Raw genomic sequence first — 20,904 nt, forward strand, 5'->3', positions numbered from 1 at the left:
TTTATTTCTCTGTTTCAGCCTAATGTGTTATGAGTGATGAGGACTCCGTATAGGACTCTGACTCAAGAGGAATCTCATGAAACTTATGAAATCCTCATGTGTGACTGAAGTCATGTTTTGGTAGAACTTTTTCTCCTTTTCTTCTGTCCTTAACATACAAGGTTGGATGTATTTTGTGTGAACAAAGAAGGGACAAATTATTTCTGATAGTTGGAAATAATATTATATGTTAGTGCAGCTTCTAATTATCACCCTGCTATGCAGTTATACATGACATTTGTTTAGTTTCTCAAAGATGTATACTCTGATATAAGGTAAGACATGAGCCCTAGTTACAGGCTTTTCCACGTAAGTTTTGTATGGTTTCTCTCTACAATGGAGTCTGTCTTTATCGAAATATAATTGATATACAACAGTATTAGTATTGGCTGTACTATATGAGGTAACATGTGCATACTTTATGATCACAATGATATGTGTAGCCATCTTTCCTCAGCTACTACCATGCTACTTCTAAACATATTCCTTATGCTGGATATTACATCCCCACGACTTATCTATTACATAGAGGTTTGTGCCTCTTAATCTCCTGCACCTATTTTACCCGCCACCGCACTGCCCTTCCTTCTGGCAACAACCACACATTTGTTCTTTATCTGTGAATCTGTTCTCCTTGTCTTGTGCTTTTGCTTCTTCGATTCCACGTATAAGTAAGATCGTGCAGTATTTGTCTTTCTACACCTGACTTCTGTCACTTAGCATACAATCCTCTAGATCCATCCATGTTGTTGCAAATGGCTGGACTTCTTTTCTTAAGGGTGACTTATATTCTACTGTGCGGAATGGACATACAACATCTCCTCTAAGCATTCATCTATTGACGGACACTTAGGCTGCTTCTCTATCTTGGTTACTGGAAATAATGCTACAATGATTATTCAAATGCCTATATTTTCTCAAATTACTGTTTTTATTTTCTGCCAGTAAATACTTCAAAGTGCAATACCTGGTTCATCTGACGGTTTTAATTTTTGAGGAACTTCAGTAATGTTTTCCATAAATGTTGCACCAGCTTACAATCCCAGCAATAGTGGACAGGGTTCCTTTTTCTCCACACCATTGCCAATGCTTGTTGTCTTTCTGATGACAGCCATTGTAAACAGGTGTGAGGTGGTACCTCATTGAGCTTTTTTTTTTTTTTTTTCGGTACACGGGCCTCTCACTGTTGTGGCCTCTCCTGTTGTGGAGCAGAGGCTCCAGATGCGCAGGCTCAGCAACCATGGCTCATGGCCCCAGCCGCTCCGCGGCATGTGGGATCTTCCCGGACCGGGGCACGAACCCGTGTCCCCTGCATCGGCAGGTGGACTCTCAACCACTGCGCCACCAGGGAAGCCTGAGCTTTTTTTAATATAATTTTTAAATTTTTTTAATTTATTTATTTAGCTGCATTGGGTCTTTGCTGCTGCACACGGGTTTTCTTTAGTTGCTGAGAGCAGGGGCTACTCTTTGTGGCGGCGCGTGGGCTTCTCACTGTGGTGGCTTCTCTTGTTGCAGAGCACAGGCTCTAGGCACCTGGACTTCAGTAGTTGAGGCTCGTAGACTCAGTAGTTGTGGTTCGCGAGCTCTAGAGCACAGGCTCAGTAGTTGTGGCACACAAGCTTAGTTGCTCCATGTGGGATCTTCCCGGACCAGGGCTCGAACCTGTGTCCCCTGCATTGGCAGGTGGATTCTTAACCACTGCACCACCAGGGAAGCCCCCTCATTGAGCTTTTGATTTACCCTTCCCTGATGATCTGTGACAGTGAGCATCTTTTCATGTGTCTGCTGGCCATCTGTATGTCTTCTTTCTCCTTGATAGACTCCCATATGTTAAGTAAGGCTTGAATACATGCACAAATTTTGTCTGAATCGCTTTAAAGTTTATTATAAAATCTCTGGTGACCCCTAAACCTTGAGCTTTGGACCAAAGCATTGCCACTTATGTGAGGCTTATGTTGTTTTCAGTATGTATTTTGAGATGCCTGGTGAGGCTTGCAAATTGAGTATGAGATTTGCAACACATATTACATTTGTAAGGTTTTTCTTCAGTGTGGATTGTTTTATGTTGAGTAAGATATGAATGTCTTGTAAGGGCTTTGCCACACTCATCACATTTGTAAAGTTTCTCTCCAGTGTGAGTTCTCTCATGACCCCAAAGTTGTGACCGTTCAATAAAAGCCTTATCCCATTTATTACATTTAAAAGGTTTTTCTCCTTTATGAATTCTCTGGTGTGCCATAAGGTTTGAACGCTGTGTAAAATGCTTCACATACTCATTACATCTGTGTGGTTCCTCTCTAGCATGGACTGTCTCATGTTGAGTAAGATATGAGCGCACTGTAAACGCTTTGCCATACTTAAGACATCTGTATGATTTCTATCTGGTATGGATTCTCTTATGTCTGTTAAAGCTTGAATGCTCAGCACAGGCTTTGCCACACTCAGGACATTTGTAAGGTTTCTCTCCTGTATGCACTCTCTGATGTGTTGTGAGGTGTGACTGGTGGTTAAAGGCTTTGCCACACTCACTACATCTGTAAGGTTTCTGTCCAGAATGAATTCTCCTGTGATTCCTGAGGTTTGAGCTTTTGCTAAAAGCCTTCCCACAGTCATTACAGCTGTAAGATTTTTCGTAAGATTTTTCTCGAGTTTGTGTTCTCCTGTGTTGTGCAGGTGACAAAGTGTTTTCCACACTAGGAGGAACTCTGTGAAGTGGTGAAACAGGAACCACTGCTGACTGGCTTCACAACTTGACCGCATGCAGACACTTTCTCCTCAGCTGCACATCTCTGCAGCTGAGCCGCTGGGCCTGCAGCCTCACTCCAGGTCTACTTTCCAAACACTTGAGATCTCTGTTTCTAGCAACGCTGACGTTGTTTTTCGTTGTTAACAAACTTCTTATGGGTGGCTTGTCGTGGGGAAATATTCACGCCATGACTTTCATTTCTTTCCAGTGCCACTACATGGCATAATTCTCCTTTATCAGTGTCTTTCTCTTGGTGATAATTCCTTGATTGCAAGTCTAGCAGAATGGCTTCCTATTAAATGGAGTTGGAAAATAAATATTTTATATTGACTTAGATAATTACATAACAAGTCATATACAATGAACAGTTTTCTCAAACACGGTGTTCAGACACTACTGTTACACAGTTTAATTTTCTTTTTATATATTTTCCTATATTACTGTTTTCTCTGATCTTAGATAATAGTTTCAACCATACACTACATATATATTTTGCAATGTATCTGGATAATTAAATGATAGTCCACAGTTAGAATGTCTACCTATGTACTGGCTTATAAAAATCCAGGCATGAAATCATCACTGAGATTTGAGACTGTCTTCCCTAATCCTTAACCTTTATAATAATGTTAATCACATGTGAGTATGATGTAAGAAAAAAATATTTTTTAAAACCTGTATATCACAATAATAAGTGATAAAGCATTTACATAACCCATGATAAATCAAGCAGGTAAGGTAATAAATAACCACATTTACACAAAATAATAAGTCTCTGGAATTCTAAAAGATTCTCTGGTAGGTACCAACAACAACAAAAAAATTTTCATTTCAGAAGGAACACACAATAGGAAAAGTATCTTGATAAGCACTGAATTTTGAAATATCAGATTCAGGTAAATGTATGTATAAAGTTTAAGAATTAGGGAAAATGGTCTGAAATTTTCAATCATTGATGTCATGCCTGTGGTTCTACATAGTTCAACTACCTAACTGTGGAGTGTCATTTAATTGTACACTTGTATGGCAAATATATATATATATATATATATGGTATATAATGTATGCTTTAAAATTGTTATCTTAAGGTCAGAGAGAACATCTATATGGAAAATAATTAGAAAAAGACAACAGCCAAAATATAGTGTAGGCCAAGGTCAATTTCATAATAACCATGACCAAAAAATGACACATCTAGTTAACTAAAGGTAACTTTACAGTCCTTACTATCTGCCATGCAATATTTCAAGCCCCTATAACAGCATTATTTAATTATTCTTGAGGTAAATTATCACAGTATTTCATATAAAAACACACATCTATCTCTAACTCACACAGAAAGCAAATTCCAGAGACAGTTTGAACCTGGGTGTACAGAGTAACATGACATGTTCATATGTATTAAGCAGCATCGTCCATTCAGGCAGTACAGATTTTAAGAAAATTTAAAGGAAATGTATCTTAGAAATGTTTCAAGGAAGATACGGGCAGTGAGTTGTGTCACTTACACTGTCACATCACTGTCCTACCAGATAATGATAGGAGTCACATCCAGCACGTGTTGATGTACACAGTGACCAGACCAAGTCGCTGATCTGAGCAAACTGTACTGTGTGCAAGTAGGGGTCCTTCCTTATGCAGTGTGTGGGGTATGGGGAGGGGTGGGGTCTTATGGGAACTGGGGAGCCCAAGTGCTAAATATTGACACAGTACTAAGAAGTACCAATAGAGTTCACTTAGATCCACAAAACTCCGAGGGAAGGCCAGGACTGGGATTTAACAAAGCAAGAGTGAGAAGAAGTGGGCAACGTGGGAGCCCTGTTTGTGCTTTTGCAAATCTGTGGGAAGAGGACTGTACTGCAGCAGATGAAAGCCTAACCTTGGGCAAAGAACTGCCGTAGCAAGAAGCATAAACATGACTCATTCTATGGAAACTATATTGTTGGTATGAAGGAAATGTGGAAGATATTAGGAAGACAGAGAGTGCTGTTATGGGAAGACTGTAGGTTTACATCTCTTCCAATATTTGCTCTAAACATGATCAAGCTGAGTATCCCAGAAATTCCGTTCCTAGGCATATATTATTTGTTCCGGAAGATATATACAAGAATGTTCTTTGCGGGACCTAAAAGCAAAACCTGGAGAAGGAATGAATTCACTCTGTGTGAACACATGTGGATGCAATAAAACCCTCTCAAGGGTACAGCAATGGAGGATGATCATGGTTGCTGGATGATGATCTCTTGGCAGGGGTGACAGAGGTTGACTGGTGGAAACAAAGCTAGCAGGAGGCTTTTGCCAAGGTTTAAACTCTTTGTGGATGTGATTATATTTGGTAAGAATAACTTTTAAACTACTTATACATTTTTAAAATATCAATTTTAGCATGAAGTTTTTTAGTGAAAACAGCTTTGTCATATAAAAGTAACAGATCTCTTTTGCAGGAATTTTTTTTAAAGTATTTGAAATCATATCTTTGTATCTTTCAACATTACAGTCCCAAACATAAAACAGACATCAGATGAGAAGTGCTCTTACTGTATATATATCACTAAAGATATACTTACTCTTATCAATAGAAATTAATATGCATTTAACAAAAAGTAATGAATTTTGACTTCTGGAACAGCAACAGAAAATAGTAACCTTAAGGGCTTAAGGGGCATTACTAAACAACCTAGAGGGGAAAGAACGACTTGTATGGACAAGTGTTGTTCACAGCAGGGTTTAACCACAGAAACAGTTCTGGCAGTGCCCTGCTGATCCATGGCAGAGTTCTATGTACAGAGATGTGGTCGACAACATAAGCAGCCAATTAACAGCCTGAAGAACACGACGATAATAGGATGTATATCAACAAGGACCAGGTGACTTTCGATGAAATTTAGTTGAAAGAGAGGACAGGGAACAAAAGAGGCTTCATTGAAATATGTAACTCAAGGAATGTAAGAAAATTTCTGAGAAACATTGTTAGAAGCAGTAATAATGAGGAAACCATGGAGTGTAAAAAAAATTACCTATATTTCCTTAAATAAAATGAACTATTTAAATATCAGCATACCAAGATGTGCATGAAGAATCTACACAGGGAGAATAATTATTAGAAGAAATTAATGTTGGGGAAGCTAGTAAAGTAGTCTTGTTCAGGCTTCAGAGGCAGCACTAGGCCTCTCTGGGCAATGACCCTAAAAGCTGGCTACATGCCAAGCTGCTGAGTTACCTGCAGGCAGCACACCTTGTAAATCATTAGATAAGATAGGCCTTACGTCTGGGGGCTTCTTGCACCCTGAGGGCCTGGCCAGCCCCCAGGGATCAGAGAACACTCCAAGACTTAAGACTTAAAACCAAGGCATTTATGACAATAACCAGAGCTGCAAATTTGCACGCAGGCTGACTATTGTCAGCCTGTGGCCTGATGCTAAAAGCAGGAATCCTTCCAGTAGCAAACAAGTCTCACTCATGGGGTGGATGCACCGTCCAGCCTTCCCAGCTGGGATTCCAGATTGCTGCTGAAGGGACTTCCCAGTGCTACTTGGATCTGGATGTAGGTGCTTCCCCAATTCCATGATGTAATAAACCTGTCTTTACTATACTTTCTTAGTTATAATATTCTTAATTAGTATACTGTAATCTTTTAATTCAATGAACTCTGAATTATTGTTTAACTGAGTGTAAGAGTGGCTACTTTGCTAGCAAATCCTATGAACCTAAAATGAAAATAAAACTTCCAGCAAAACAATTATTTGCAGCAAAAAAAATTAAAACAGAAATCAAAACTTCCTTATAGAAAACTACAGCGAATCAATTGAATGGTAACCTGTGACTAAAACTTAAGAAAAATTTAATTGAGGAAAATGTGTGTTAAAACAAATGTGATACCACTAAACACCTATGATAGTGGCCAAAATACAGAACGCTGAAAATATTAAAAATTAGAAATGATGCAGAGCAGCAGAAACTTTCATTCATTGCTGATGGGAATGCTAAATGGTACAGCTAGTTTGGAAGAGTTTGCGGTTTCTTACAGTCTTAAATATATGATCTAGCAATCGCACTACCTGGAAGTTACACAAATGAGCCAAAAACTTCTCTGCATGCAAAAACATGCACATGAAATAGAATGAATAATCCTAAAATTTGTGTGGAACCAGAAAGACACCAAATAGCCAAAGCAATCTTCAGAAAGAATAAAAAAGGGTGAGGGCATCACATTCCCTAATTAATTTCAAGTGATGTTACAAAGAATGGAAACTAAAATGCTGCTGGCTTTAAAACAGACGTAAGTCAATGGAAGAGACTAGAAAGCCCAGAAGTAAACCCACACATATGCAATCAATAAATTTACAACAAAGGAGCCAAAAATATACAAGGGGGAAAGAACAGTGTCATCAATAATTAGTATTGAGAAAACTGAAAGGCACATACAAAAGAATGAAACTGGACCACTATCTTATACCATATGCATAAATTAACTCAAAACAGAGTAAAGACTTGAATGTAATATCTGAAAAAAAAAAACTCCTAGAAGAAAGCACAGTAAGCTCCTTGATATCCTGTCAGTGATTTTTTGAATCTGAAATGAAAAGTAAAAGCAAAAGAAACAAAAATAAGTAGGTCTACATCAATCTAAAAAGTTTGTGCACAAGAATGGAATCTATCAACAAAATGCAAAGGCAACGTATGGGTTGGGAGAAAATATTTACAAATCATATTTAAGGGGCTTAAAATCTAAATTACATAAAGATCTCACAGCTCACCAGCAAAAACAAAAATTCTGATTAAAAAAAAAAATGGGCAAAAGATCCGAATAGATTTTCTTCCAAAGAAATCATACAGATGGTCAACAGATACGTGAAAAGATGTTCAACATCATCATCAGGAGAATGAAAATTAAAACCACAATGAGATCTCACCTCACAGTTCTTAGAATGGCTTTAATATAGACATAAATATACGACAAGCAAGTGTTGGCAAGGATGTGGAGAAAAGGGAATCCTTGTGTTCTCTTAGTGCCAACACTACGAAAAACAGTACAGATGTTCTTCAAATAAATAGAACATAATATCCAGCAATTCCATTTCTGGGTATTTATATGATGAAAATGAAAACACTATCTCAAAAAGATATATGTATCCCCCTGTTCACTGCAGTATTTACAATAGTAAACAACCTAAGTGTCCGTCAATGAATATAAATAAACTGTGACATGTCTTAATATATATAGTGTAGAAAACTTGCCATGTGTGACAACATGAAGGGCATTATGCTACCTGAAGTGAGTGACACACAGAAAGACAAATACCTTATGACTGAATGATGAGTGGGAGATTTTTTTTCGCGGGGGGGGGGGGTGCTTTTTTTTTTACAGAAAAGCTGATTAGACATATCAGTGAGCCATGCTGTATTTAAAGTAAACTACATCTAATTTTTGAATTTTCAATTTTTGTCATTATCTACATCATGACTTCTTCCTACTAAATGAACCCTGGTAACAAGCGAGGATGGACAAAAAAAAAAACAAGTAGACTTAGCTCCACTTCAGATGTTATTAGGAAAAGGATCAACAATACACTTATCATCTTCCGAAAGGATTAAATTAATGGAAGGTGGTTTTCCTGTCAAATGAGGTAACACTGTCTTCTAGACCAAGGTTTTTGGGAGTGAAACTTTTTCTGCTCAAAATATGTCTTATACATTGACAATTAATTTTGTAAACAGGAAATGTAAAAAACAAGATGAATGTAGTCAGAAAACAGTAGCCATGGGTGGAGGGGGCGTCGTCTAAGGAGAGCAGCATGGGTGTTGTGATCCACATGATTATTTGTGCAAACACAGTTCTCAGAGGCTGCAGGTAGAAACAAAAGCACCCCCAAGTGGGTCTAAGTACCTTTAATCCCAGAAAAGTTAAGACTGAGGAATACTTATAATTAACCTAAAGGCCTCCCAGTCACGAAAATCCATTTTGAGACTGTTACTGTGGATGCTATAAGAACCTAGTTTAAAAACAAAATCTCAGTTATCTCCTGCACCCTTTAAGCTTCTACCCTCTAAAAGTGAAAAGGAAACCTACAAAACAATAAAAAATACTCACCAATCATAAATATCTGACAAGGCACTTGCATTTAGAAGATATAAAGAACTTATTTATACTCAACAAAAAAAGACAACCCAATTTTAGGATGGGCAAAGGACCTGAACAGACATTTCTCCCAAGAACAAAAAAAAAAATAGCCAATATGCACACACACAGAAGATGTTTAACAATTTTTCAATAGAAAAATGCAAGTCAAACCCAGGATGAGGTACAACTCCACACCCCCTACAATGGCTGTAGTCAAAGAGACAGAAAACAAGTGTTGGTGAGGATACAGAGAAACTGGAACCCTCATACACTCACTCCTGGTGGAAATGTCATGGTGCAGCAGTGCTTTTGGAAGACACTGGCAGTTCCTCAAAAGATTAAACAGAAAATTACCACATGACCAAGCAACTGCACTTTTAGCTTTATGCAAAAGGAAATGTAAATATACGTCCACAAAAAATGTTCAAAAATGTTTCTAGCAGTATTGTTCACAGTAGCCAAAAGGTGGAAACAACCCAAATGTCCAACAACTCACAAATGGATAAACAAAATGTCGTATTCGTTCATGGACTATTACGAGGCAACAAAAAGGAATGAGGAACTATTACATGCCACAAAAACAAAAAACAAACATGCAGAAATAAATTCCCTGCATATAAGTATTTATAGCAGCATTATCCATATCATCTAAACTTGGAAGGAACCAAAATGTCCTTCAGTTGGTGAATGGAGTAATAAACTGTGGTACATCCAGGCAAGGGAAAGATTATTCACCACTAAAAAGAAATGAGCTATCAAACTATGAAAAGTCATGGAGAAAATTAAATGGATATAACTAAGTCAAAGAAGACAATCTGAAAACGCTATATAAACTGTTTGATTCCAACTAGATGACATGCTGCAGAAGGCAGATGTATGAAGCCAGTAACAAGATCTGTCATTGCAGCAGTTAGGAGGGAGGGAGAGATGAATAGGTAGAGCACAGAGGATTTTTAAATAATGAAATTACTTTTTATGGTACTATTATGGTACACACATGTCAGTATACATTTGCCCAAACCTACAAAATATATAACACCTAGAGTGAACTCTAACATAAATGTGGACTTTGAGGGGGTAATTCATGTCAATGTAGGTTCCTCAGTGGTAACAAACATACTCTTCTGTCAGGTGTTGATTATGAGGGAGGGTCTGCATATCTGGGGTGGAAAATACATGGGAAATCTCTATAACTTCCACCTAATTCTTCCATGAACCTAAAACTCCTTTACAAAAGCCCATTAAAACAAAGGTGTATGGGTTCATAATAGGTACTAACTAATATGAAACAGAGTAAAAGGAATAGACTATCTTTTCAAAAATTTCCAGAGGTTATACAGCTTTTGGGGAAACAAATGTTAAGTCGGGGACTTCTAAGACTTCAGCTTCCAATGCAGGCGGTGTGGGTTCGATCCCTGGTTGGGGAGCTAAGATCCCACATGCCTCGTGGCCAAAAAACCAAAACATGAAACAGAAGCAATACTGTAACAAATTCAATAAAAGACTTTAAAAATGGTCCACATCAATAAAAAAGTTAAGGCAAACACTCAAAAAAGAAATCCTATAAAATATTAAAGAAATATTCATTCCAAACCCCAAATTGTAGATATAAAACAACACTAAGAATATCATCAAAAATACAGAACTGGGCTTCCCTAGTGGCGCAGTGGTTGGGAGTCTGCCTGCCGATGCAGGGGACACGGGTTCATGCCCCGGTCCGGGAGGATCCCACATGCCGAGGAGCGGCTGGGCCCGTGAGCCATGGCCGCTGAGCCTGCGCGTCCGGAGCCTGTGCTCCGCAACGGGAGAGGCCACAGCAGTGAGAGGCCTGCGCACCGCAAAAAAAAAAAAAACACAGAATTGATGATTGAATAAAGAAAAATGAAGGCCAGTTATAACAATGAAGTTTGCAAGATGAAAGTTATCAGTGGTCTAAAAGCAAAACAAGTAACAGTAGAGTTCAAATGTCAGCATCTACCCCAACTAGAAACTAAAAATACTACAAAATAGTTTGTATACCAATAAAGGCAAGTGTACAATAAAGGTAGGAAATCATGCACACACAAAGCTAACAGGGCAGGGGGGTAACAAGACAAAAGTAGTAAAATCGTCTATATCCACAGTAATTAAGAGATGCACAAAACAATCAGATGTAAAACGTGGTATCGGAAACAGTAATCACGAGAGGAGGAGAGTACAAGTGCAGGGTGTATAACATGTATGTGACATTACGAAATAGCAACTTAGTCATGCATATACAGGCCGCCGTACAAAAACCCCATGGCAACTGCAAAGCAAAATGCTACAATAGGTATATATACACAAGAAAAAGGAGTCCAAACCCAACACTAAAGATAGTTAGCAAATCACAAAAGGGAAAAAAAGACCTACAAAAACAAATCCAAAACAATTAACAAAATGGCAGTTAGAACATTCATATCAATAATTACCTCAAACATAAAAGTACTAAATACTCCAACTGAAAGACATAAACTGGCTGAATGGATATAAAAACAAGACGTGTATATATGCTCCCTACAAGCAACTCAATTTAGAACTAAAAACAGAGACTGAAAGTGAGGGGATGGAAAAAGGTATTCCATACAAATGGAAATCAAAAGAAAGCCACAGCAGCAATACTTGTATCAAACAAAATATACTTTAAAATTAAGACTGCCGGGACGTCCCTGGTGGTGCAGTGGTTCGGAATCTGCCTGCCAATGCAGCAGACATGGGTTCAAGCCCTGGTCTTCGAGGGTCCCACATGCTGTGGAGCAACTAAGCCTATGTGCCGCAGCTGCCGAGCCTGCACTCTAGAGCCCATAAGCCACTACTACTGAACCCACGTACCACTTCTGAAGCGCACATGCCTGGAGCCCATGCTCCACAACAGGGGAAGCCCCCCATGAGAGGCCTGCGCACTGCAGCAAGGGGTAGCCCCTGCTCACCGCAGCTGGAGAAAGCCCACGTGCAGCAGTGAAGACCCAACGCAGCCAAAAATAATTTTAAAAAAAATTAAGACTGTTATAAGAGATAAAGGACACTACATATTGATCAAGGGATCATTCTAGAAGATATAACAATTGTAAATATACGTGCACCCAACATAGGACCACCTAAATATATAAGGCAAATATTAACAGACATCAAAGTAGGACTCAACTGTAACAAAATAACAGTAGAGAACTTTAAGACCCCACTTACCTCAATGGACAGATCATCCAGACATCAATAAGGAAACACAAGCCTTAATACTTAATAACACATTAGACTAAACTGACTTAATTGGACTAAACTGACTTGATATAAATATAGAGAGGGGGACTTCCCTGGTGATGCAGTGGTTAAGAATCCACCCTCCAATGCAGGGAACTCAGGTTCAATCCCTGGTCAGGTAACTAGATCCCACATGCATGCCTCAACTAAGGAGCACACATACTGCAACTAAGACCGGTGCAACCAAGATAAATAAAAATTAAAAATAAACTTTAAAAATAATAATAATAAATAAATATATAGAGAGCATTCCATCCAAAAGCAGAATACACATTCTTTACAAGTGCACATGGGCATTCACCACGGATAGATCACATACCAGGCCACAAATCAAGTCTTGGTAAATTTAAGACTACAGTCATATCAAGCATCTTTTCCAACTACAGCACTGAGACTAGAAATCCACTACAGGAAAGAAAAGCTGCAAAAACACAAAGATGGGGACGCTAAGCAATATGCTATTAAGTAACCAATGGACCACTGAAAAAAAGAGAAAATAAATACCTAGAGACAATAGCCTAAAGAAAAATAGAAAAAGGCATGACGCTCCAAACAGCAAAAGCACTTATAAGAGGGAAGTTTATAGTGATACAGGGATCAAGAAAAATTTCAAATTAATAACCCAACCTAACCTTACACCTAAAGGAACTAGAGAAAGAAGAACAAACAAAAACGAAAGTTAGTAGAAGGAAAGAAATAACAAAGATCAGAACAAAAATAGAGACTAAATAAACAATAGGAAATGGAAGGAATCAAGATGGCAGAACAGAAAAACGTGGAGATCACCTCCTCCCACAAATACATGAGGAAAAATTCTCACAGAATACCTACTGAATGCTGACAGAAGGTGTCAGACAACTGAAATTGCAAGAAAGATCACTACATAACTGGGCAGGAATCAAAGGAAAAAACAAAGAAGGAATTGGGACATGACCTGAACTCTGGGGAGAGAGCTGTGAAACAGGAAAGGTTCCCTCAACCTGGGAACCCCCCTCACTGGTGGGAGATCAGCTACGACGGAAAGGGAGCCTCCAGGGAGAAAGGGCAACAAGCAGCCTGTGGCAGGCAGGACAGAGATGGACGAGCACAGAAGGCCTGTGTCACCTATGTGCTGAAACTCGGGCTTCAGTGGACAGACCCTGGGAGAGGACGGGATGGCTGCACGGAAGCAGCCTGAAGCAGCTGGAGTGTGGCACAGGCTGCAGCCAGGGGTGTACCCAGACAGAGCCCGGACCTGCATGAGAAGAGCCATCATCAACAGGCACGTGAAGGGAGGGATGGCCCACCACAGCAGCCCCACTCTTGGCATGCTCACAGCAGGCACGGCTCCGCCTCTACGAGCTCTCGGAGCACGCAAGTGTGGGCTGCCCACCCATGGACGTGGGGCCGGCGTCAGAGCCCTCTCCCCACAGCTGTGCCATCTGTGGGCTTACTCTGCCACTGCTGCCCCACAGGTCTTGTAAACTCAGCATCTGTGGGACACCCAAGTGGGTTATGGGGGCTCCCATGGCGGGGGCACGTCTGGCATCAGCAGCTGTGGGCTTTGTGGGTACACCCACATAGAGGCAGGGCCAGGGTCTCAGCAGCTTCCGTAGCTTGTGCTGTGATCCTGGTACCTGACTTCAGTATATCTGTATCTACTGATCTGTGCTGGTGGCTTCATGAACATAGAATCTGAGGGCCAGCAGGGCCTACTGCCTGCATTCCCACGGTTGAGGCAGGGCCGAGAGCAGTGCTGACAACACTTTACTCTGAGCCCACACGACAGGTGACAGGCAACCACACAACGCAGTCACCGGTGGACAGCTCTTGTGGAGGAATACTCAGGATCCTCTCCCAATGCGAGTGCTCCAGTCCTGCCTACCTCACATGGCAGCTCAGAAACAGATGTGCAATTCTACTCCAACAACTGGGGACCAGACCCTGCCCCAACAGGGCTGTGACAACCACAGAGCAAAAAGGAGTGCCTAATCAATACCTCTCTTAGGCTCTAGTCACCCCTAAATCAGTCACACCCCCATCAAGGGGATAACGGACAGCACACAGTGAGGAGAGACGTGCACAGTATCCATATTAAAAAACAGCCCTCGCACCAAAATTATTAGACTCACACAGGCTACACAGGGAAGCTCCCACACAGAAACAGCCCTCCAAAACCACAGAAGATAACTGATTCTTCTAAAATTATAGAGTCAGAGAAATATAAGTAAAATGAAGAAGCAAAGGAACCGCTCCCAAATCAAAGATCATGAGAATCCCCCTGAAAGAACAATGAAACAGAACTCTCCAGTCTAATAGACTCTAAGTACAAAAAGGAGGTAATAAAAATATTGAAAGAATTATGAAAGGCTATTGAGAGAAATGCAGATTCCTGTAAAACAGAACTAGAAACTATAAAAAGGAACCAAGTAAAATTAGAAATCTCATTTGCTGAGGCAGAAGCTGAGCTGAAGGCAATGAATCACAAACTGAATAATGCAGAATGAATTAGTGATATGGAAGATAAAGTAATGGAAATCACCCAATCAGAACAGCAGACAGAAAGCAAAAGAAAAAAATGAAAGCAATATACAATACTTATGGGATAATATAAAGCATGCCAATCTGCAGAATACTATCCCAGAAGAAGACAGAAAAGGAGATCAAAAATGTATTTGAAGAAATAAATGAAAGAGACAAAAAAAAAGATCAATAAAACTAAAAGCTGGTTCTTTGAAAAGATAAACAAAATTGATAAACCTTTTCTGAGAAACATGAAAAAAAAAAAGGGACAGGTCCCAAATCAATAAAATCAGAAGTGAAAAAGAAGTTAAAACAGACACCACCATAATACAAAAGATTATAAGAAACTACTAAGAACAAATATATGCCAATAAAATGGACAACCTAGAAGAAATGTACAAATTCTTAGAAAAGTACAATCTCCCAGGACTGAACCAGGAAGAAATACAAACTATGAATGGTTCAATTACCAGTAATGAAATTGAATGAGTAATTTTAAAACTCCCAAAGAACAAAAGTCCAGGACCAGTGGCTTCATAGCTGAATTCTACAAAACGTCTAGTGAAGAGTTAACACCTATCTTTCTGAAACTATTCCAAAAAGCTGCAGAGGAAGGAACACTCCAAACTCGTTCTGTGAGGCCAGCATCACCCTGATACCAAAACTAGACAAATATATCACAAGAAAAGAAAATTACAAGCCAATAACATTGATGAACATAGATGCAAAAATACTCATCAAAATACTAGCAAACCGGGCTTCCCTGGTGGTACAGTGGTTGAGAGTCCGCCTGCCAATGCAGGAGACACGGGTTTGTGCCCCAGTCCAGGAAGATCCCACATGCCGTGGAGTGGCTGGGCCTGTGAGCCATGGCCGCTGAGCCTGCGCGTCCGGAGCCTGTGCTCCACAACGGAAGAGGCCACAACAGTGAGAGGCCCGCGTACCGCAAAATAAAATACTAGCAAGCCTACTCCAACAATACATTAAAAGGTTCATACACCATGATCAAGTGGAATTTATCCCAGTTGTGCAAGGATTTTTCAGTATCTGCAAATCAATGTGATACACTACATTAACAAATTGAAGAATAAAAACCATATGATCATCTCAATAGATGCCAAAAAGCCTTTTAATAAAATTCAACATCTATTTATGATAAAAACTCTACAGAAGGGCTTCTCTGGTGGTGCAGTGGTTGAGAGTCCACCTGCCGATGCAGGGGACACGGGTTCGTGCCCCGGTCTGGGAAGATCCCACATGCCGCAGAGTGGCTGGGCCCATGAGCCATGGCCACTGAGCCTGCACGTCCAGAACCTGTGCTCTGCAATGGGAGAGGCCACAACAGTGAGAGGCCCACGTACCACACACACACACAAAAAAATACAGAAAGCAGGCATAGAGGGAATATACCATGATAAAAGTCATATGTAACAAACCCACAGCTAACATTACAGTCAACAGTGGAAAGCTGAAAGCATTTCCTCTAAGATCAAGAACAAGACAAAGATGCCCATTCTCACCATTTTTATTCAACATAATTTTGGAAGTCCTAGCCATAAAAGAAATCCATGGAAAGGAAGAAGTAAAAGTGTCATTGTTTGCAGATTACATGATACTATACATAGAAAAGCCTAAAGACACCATCAGAAAACTACTAGTGCTCATCAGTGAATTCAGTAAAGTTGCAGGATACAAAATTAATACACGAAATCTGTTGCATTTCTATACACAAAAAACGAAAGATCAGAAAGAGAAATTAAGGAAACAATCGCATTTATCATGACATCAAGAAGAATAAAATACCTAGGAATAAACCTGCCTAAGGAGGCAAAAGAACTGTATTCTGGAAACTGTAAGACACTGATGAAAAAAAACTGAAGAGGACAGAAAGAGATGGAAAGATATATCATGTTCCTGGATTGGAAGAATCAATATTGCCAAAATGCCTATACTACCCAAAGCAATCTACAGATTCAATGCAATACATATCAAATTACCAATTGCATTTTTCACAGAACTAGAAAAAAAAATTTTTAATTTGTATGGAAATACAAAAGACAAATAGCCAAAGCAATCATGAGAAAGAAGAACAGACCTGGAGGAATCAGGCTCCCTAAGGACTAAACTACAAACTACAGTAATTGAAACAGTAGGTACTGGCATACACAAAAAAAGACATATGGATCAATGGAACAGGATAGAAAGCCCAGAAATAAACCCACATACATATGGTCAATTAATCTACCACAGAGGAGGCAAGAATATACAATGGAGAAAAGACAATCTCTTCAATAAATGGTGCTGGGAAACCTGGACAGCTACATGTAAAAGAATGAAATTAGAACATTCTCTAACACCATATACAAAAATAAACTAAAAATGGATTAAAGACCTGAATGTTAAGACCAGATACTATAAAACTCCTAGAGGAAAACATAGGCAGAACACTCTTTGACATAAATCACAGCAGTATCTTTTTAAATCTGTCTCCTACACCAATGGAAATAAAAACAAAGGGGACCTAATTAAACTTAACAGTTTTTGCACAGCAAAAGAAACCATAAACAAAACGAAAAGACAACCCTACAGAATGGGAGAAAATATTTTCAAAAGATGTGACCCACAATGGATTAATTTCCAAAATATACAAACAGCCCAGTATCAAAAAAACAAACAAAAAATCTTAATTAAAAAATGAGCAGAAGATCTAAACAGACATTTCACCAGAGAAGACATACAGATGACCAAAGGCACATGAAAAAATGCTTGACATCACTAATTATTAGACAAATGGAAATCAAAACTACAATGAAGTTATCACCCCATTCCGGTCAGAAAGGCTATTATCAAAAAGTCTACTAATAATAAATTCTGAAGAGGGTGTGAGAAAAAGGAACCCTCCTAAACTGTCGGTGGAAATGTAAACTGGTACAGCCACTACGGAAAACAGTATGGAGGTGCCTTAAAAAACTACAAATAGAGTTACCATATGATTCTGTAATACCACTCCTGGGCATATATCTGGAGAAAATTATAATTCAAAAACATATATGCACTGTAATGTTCATACCAGCACTATTTACAATAGCCAAGACATAGAAGGAACCTAAATGTCCATCAGCAGATGAATGGATAAAGATACTGTAGTATGTACATACAATGAAATATTACTCTACCATAAAAAAGAATGAAATTTTGCCATTTGCAGAAACACGGATGGACTTCAAGATTATCATACTAAGTGAAGTAAGTCAGAAAAAGAAAGGCAAATACCATATGACATCATTTATAGGTAGAATCTAAGATATGACACAAATGAACTTATCTGTGAAAGAGACTCACACACATAGAGAACAGACTTGTGGTTTCCAAGGGGAAGAGGGGGCACAGGAGGGATGGACTGGGAGTCTGGGTTTAGCAGATGCAAACTATTATATATAGAATGGATAAACAACGAGGTCCTACTATTATAGGACAGGGAACTGTATGCAATATCCTGTGATAAACCTTAATGGAAAAGAATATAAAATGTACATATATGTATAACAGAATCACTTTGCTATACAGCACAAATTAACAGAACACTGTAAATCAACCCTTCAATTAAAAAAAAAAATGAGGCCAGCATCACACTGATACCAAAACCAGACAAAGATACCACAAAAAAAGAAAATTACAGGCCAGTATCACCAATGAACATAGATGCAAAAATGCTCAACAAGATACTAGCAAACCGAATCCAACAATACATTAAAAAGATCATAGATCATGATCGAGTGGAATTTATCCCAGGATGAAAGGATTTTTCAATATCTGCAAATCAATCAATATGATACAACACATTAACAAACTGAAAAATAAAAACCGGAAGGAGCAACCAAGATGGTGGAGCAGTAGGATGTGAAGCTCACCTCCCACAAATACATGAAAAATACATCTCCATGGGGAACGATTCTCACATAATATCTACTGAACGCTGGCAGACGAACCCAGACTGCTGAAAGGGCAAGAAAATCTCCACATAACTGGGTAGGAAAAAAAAAAAAGAAAAGGAAGTGAGAAAGCAGTCGGGACAGGACCTGCGCCCCTGGGAGGGAGCTGTGAAAGAGGGAAGGTTCCTGCACCCTGGGAAGCCCCCTCACTGGCAGGGAGATCTGCTGAGACAGAAGGGGAGCTTCAGAGCCTCCGAGGAGAACGCAGCAGATGGTTTGAGGCAGCCAGAGTGGAGGGAGAAGCACATAGTCAGTGCCACTGCCCTGCACTTCCCAGCCTGAGATGCACATCCTGGGAGCTGGAACTCAAGCTCTGGTGATCAGGCCTGGGAAGAGGACTGGGGATGGTTGTGCAGAAACAGGCCTGGTGGTGGCGGGGCGTAGGGAGACTGGATTCTGGTGCAACCACAACTGAGGGTGTATGTGGAGGAAGCCCGGGGTGCCTTAGAGGCCAGGCACCATTGTTTGAGGGGTGTGCGAGGGAAGAGGTGACTCACCATCATATCCTTTTTCCCTGTGCACGTGCCTGCTCTCAGAGAATAGGACACCACCTGTACTGGCTCCAGGGCTTGTCATGATCCGCCTCTGCCACCCTCACAGACTCCAGAAGTGGTCAGGAGCTGCCACCGCTACCCACCTGGACTCCAGAAATGGTCACAAGCCACCTCCGTTCCCATTACGTGCTCAGGGGGTGCACCTGAGCCACCACTGCTGCCTAAAACCCCAGGACCTGACACCAGCCACCTCACCTGCACATCTCCTATCAAGAAGATAACAATCAGCACACACTGACGACACACACGACAGGCATCCATACTAAAAACAGCCCTTGCACCAAATATATGAAGCCCGCACAACCCCCACATACAAATAGCCCTCAAAGACCATAGAAGACAATTGCTTCTCCTAAACTCACAGGGTAAGACAAACATAATTAAAATGAAAAAGTAGAGGAACCACTCCCAGTTAAAAGACCAAGAGAATTCCCTTGAAACAACAATGAAACAGATCTCTTCAGTCTAACAGACACCAACTTCAAAAAGAAGATTCTGAAAATACTGAAGGAATTAATAAAGGCTATCAACAGAAATGCAGAGTACTGTAAAAAGGAACTACAAACTATTAAGAGGAACCAATAAAAACTAGAAGACAATAAAAACTAGAAAACTCATTTGCACGTACGAAAGCGAGCTAAAGGCAATCAACTGCCCAATGAATAATGCAGAAGAATAAGTGACCTGAAGGATAGAATAATGGAAGTCACACAATCATGACAGCAGACAGAAAACCAAATGAAAAAATAAAATAAAAGCAATATAAGAGATCTGTGGGATATAATAAAGTGTGCCAATCTGTATATAATAGGGATTCCAGAGGGAAAGAAAGAGAAAAGGGGATCAAAAATGTATTTGAAAAAATTATGGCTGAAAAATTTCCAACCCCCAAAAAAGGAAACAGATATCCAGGTACAGGAAGTAAAGAGGCTCCCAAACAAAATAAATGTGGAACCATAAAAAAACCAGAATTGCCAAAGCAATCCTGAAGAAAAAGAACAAAGCAGGAGGCATAATCATCACAGACTTCAGACAATACTACAAAGCTACAGTAATCAAACAGCATGGTACTGGCACAAAAACAGACATATGTATCAATGAAACAGAAGAGAGAGCCCAGAAATAAACCCACATGCCTATGGTCAATTCGTCTTCGACAAAGGAGGCAAGAATATAAAATGGGAAAAAGACATTCTCTTCAGCAAGTGGTGTTGGGAAAGTTGGACAGCCACATGTAAATCAGTGAAGTTAGAACACACCCTCTCACCATACACAAAAATAAACTCAAAATGGCTTAAAGACTTAAACATAAGACATGACACCATAAAACTCCTAAAAGAGAACATAGGCAAAACATTCCCTGACATAAATTGTACCAATGTTTTCTTAGGTCAGTCTCCCAAGGCAATAGAAATAAAAGCAAAAAGAAACAAATGGGACCTAATCAAACTTACAAGATTTTGCATAGTAAAGGAAACCATCAATAAAACGGAAAGACAACCTACAGAATGGGAGAAAATATTTGCAAACAATGCAATCGACAAGGGCTTAGTTTCCAAATATACAAACAGCTCATACAACTCAACAACAAAAAAACAACCCAGTTGAAAAATGGGCAGAATACCTAAATAGACATTTCTTCAAAGAAAAAATGGCCAGTAGGCACATGAAAAG

General features: G+C 39.6%; 1 protein-coding gene across 1 annotated transcript in view; it reads right to left on the reverse strand.

The window, feature by feature from the left end:
• Positions 1–1,913: 1,913 nt before the first annotated feature.
• Positions 1,914–20,904, reverse strand: part of LOC103089624 (zinc finger protein 677-like) — a gene marked incomplete at its 5' end in the record, with an annotated part of 45,278 nt that continues 26,287 nt past the window's right edge. The window contains 3 exon segments of the mRNA XM_082931143.1: positions 1,914–1,993; positions 1,996–2,302; positions 2,471–2,539. Coding sequence (XP_082787269.1) covers positions 1,914–1,993; positions 1,996–2,302; positions 2,471–2,539 — 456 coding nt within the window.

Source organism: Lipotes vexillifer, unplaced genomic scaffold, assembly GCF_000442215.2.
Source record: "Lipotes vexillifer unplaced genomic scaffold, Lipotes_vexillifer_v1.1 scaffold553, whole genome shotgun sequence".
NCBI lineage: Eukaryota > Metazoa > Chordata > Mammalia > Artiodactyla > Lipotidae > Lipotes > Lipotes vexillifer.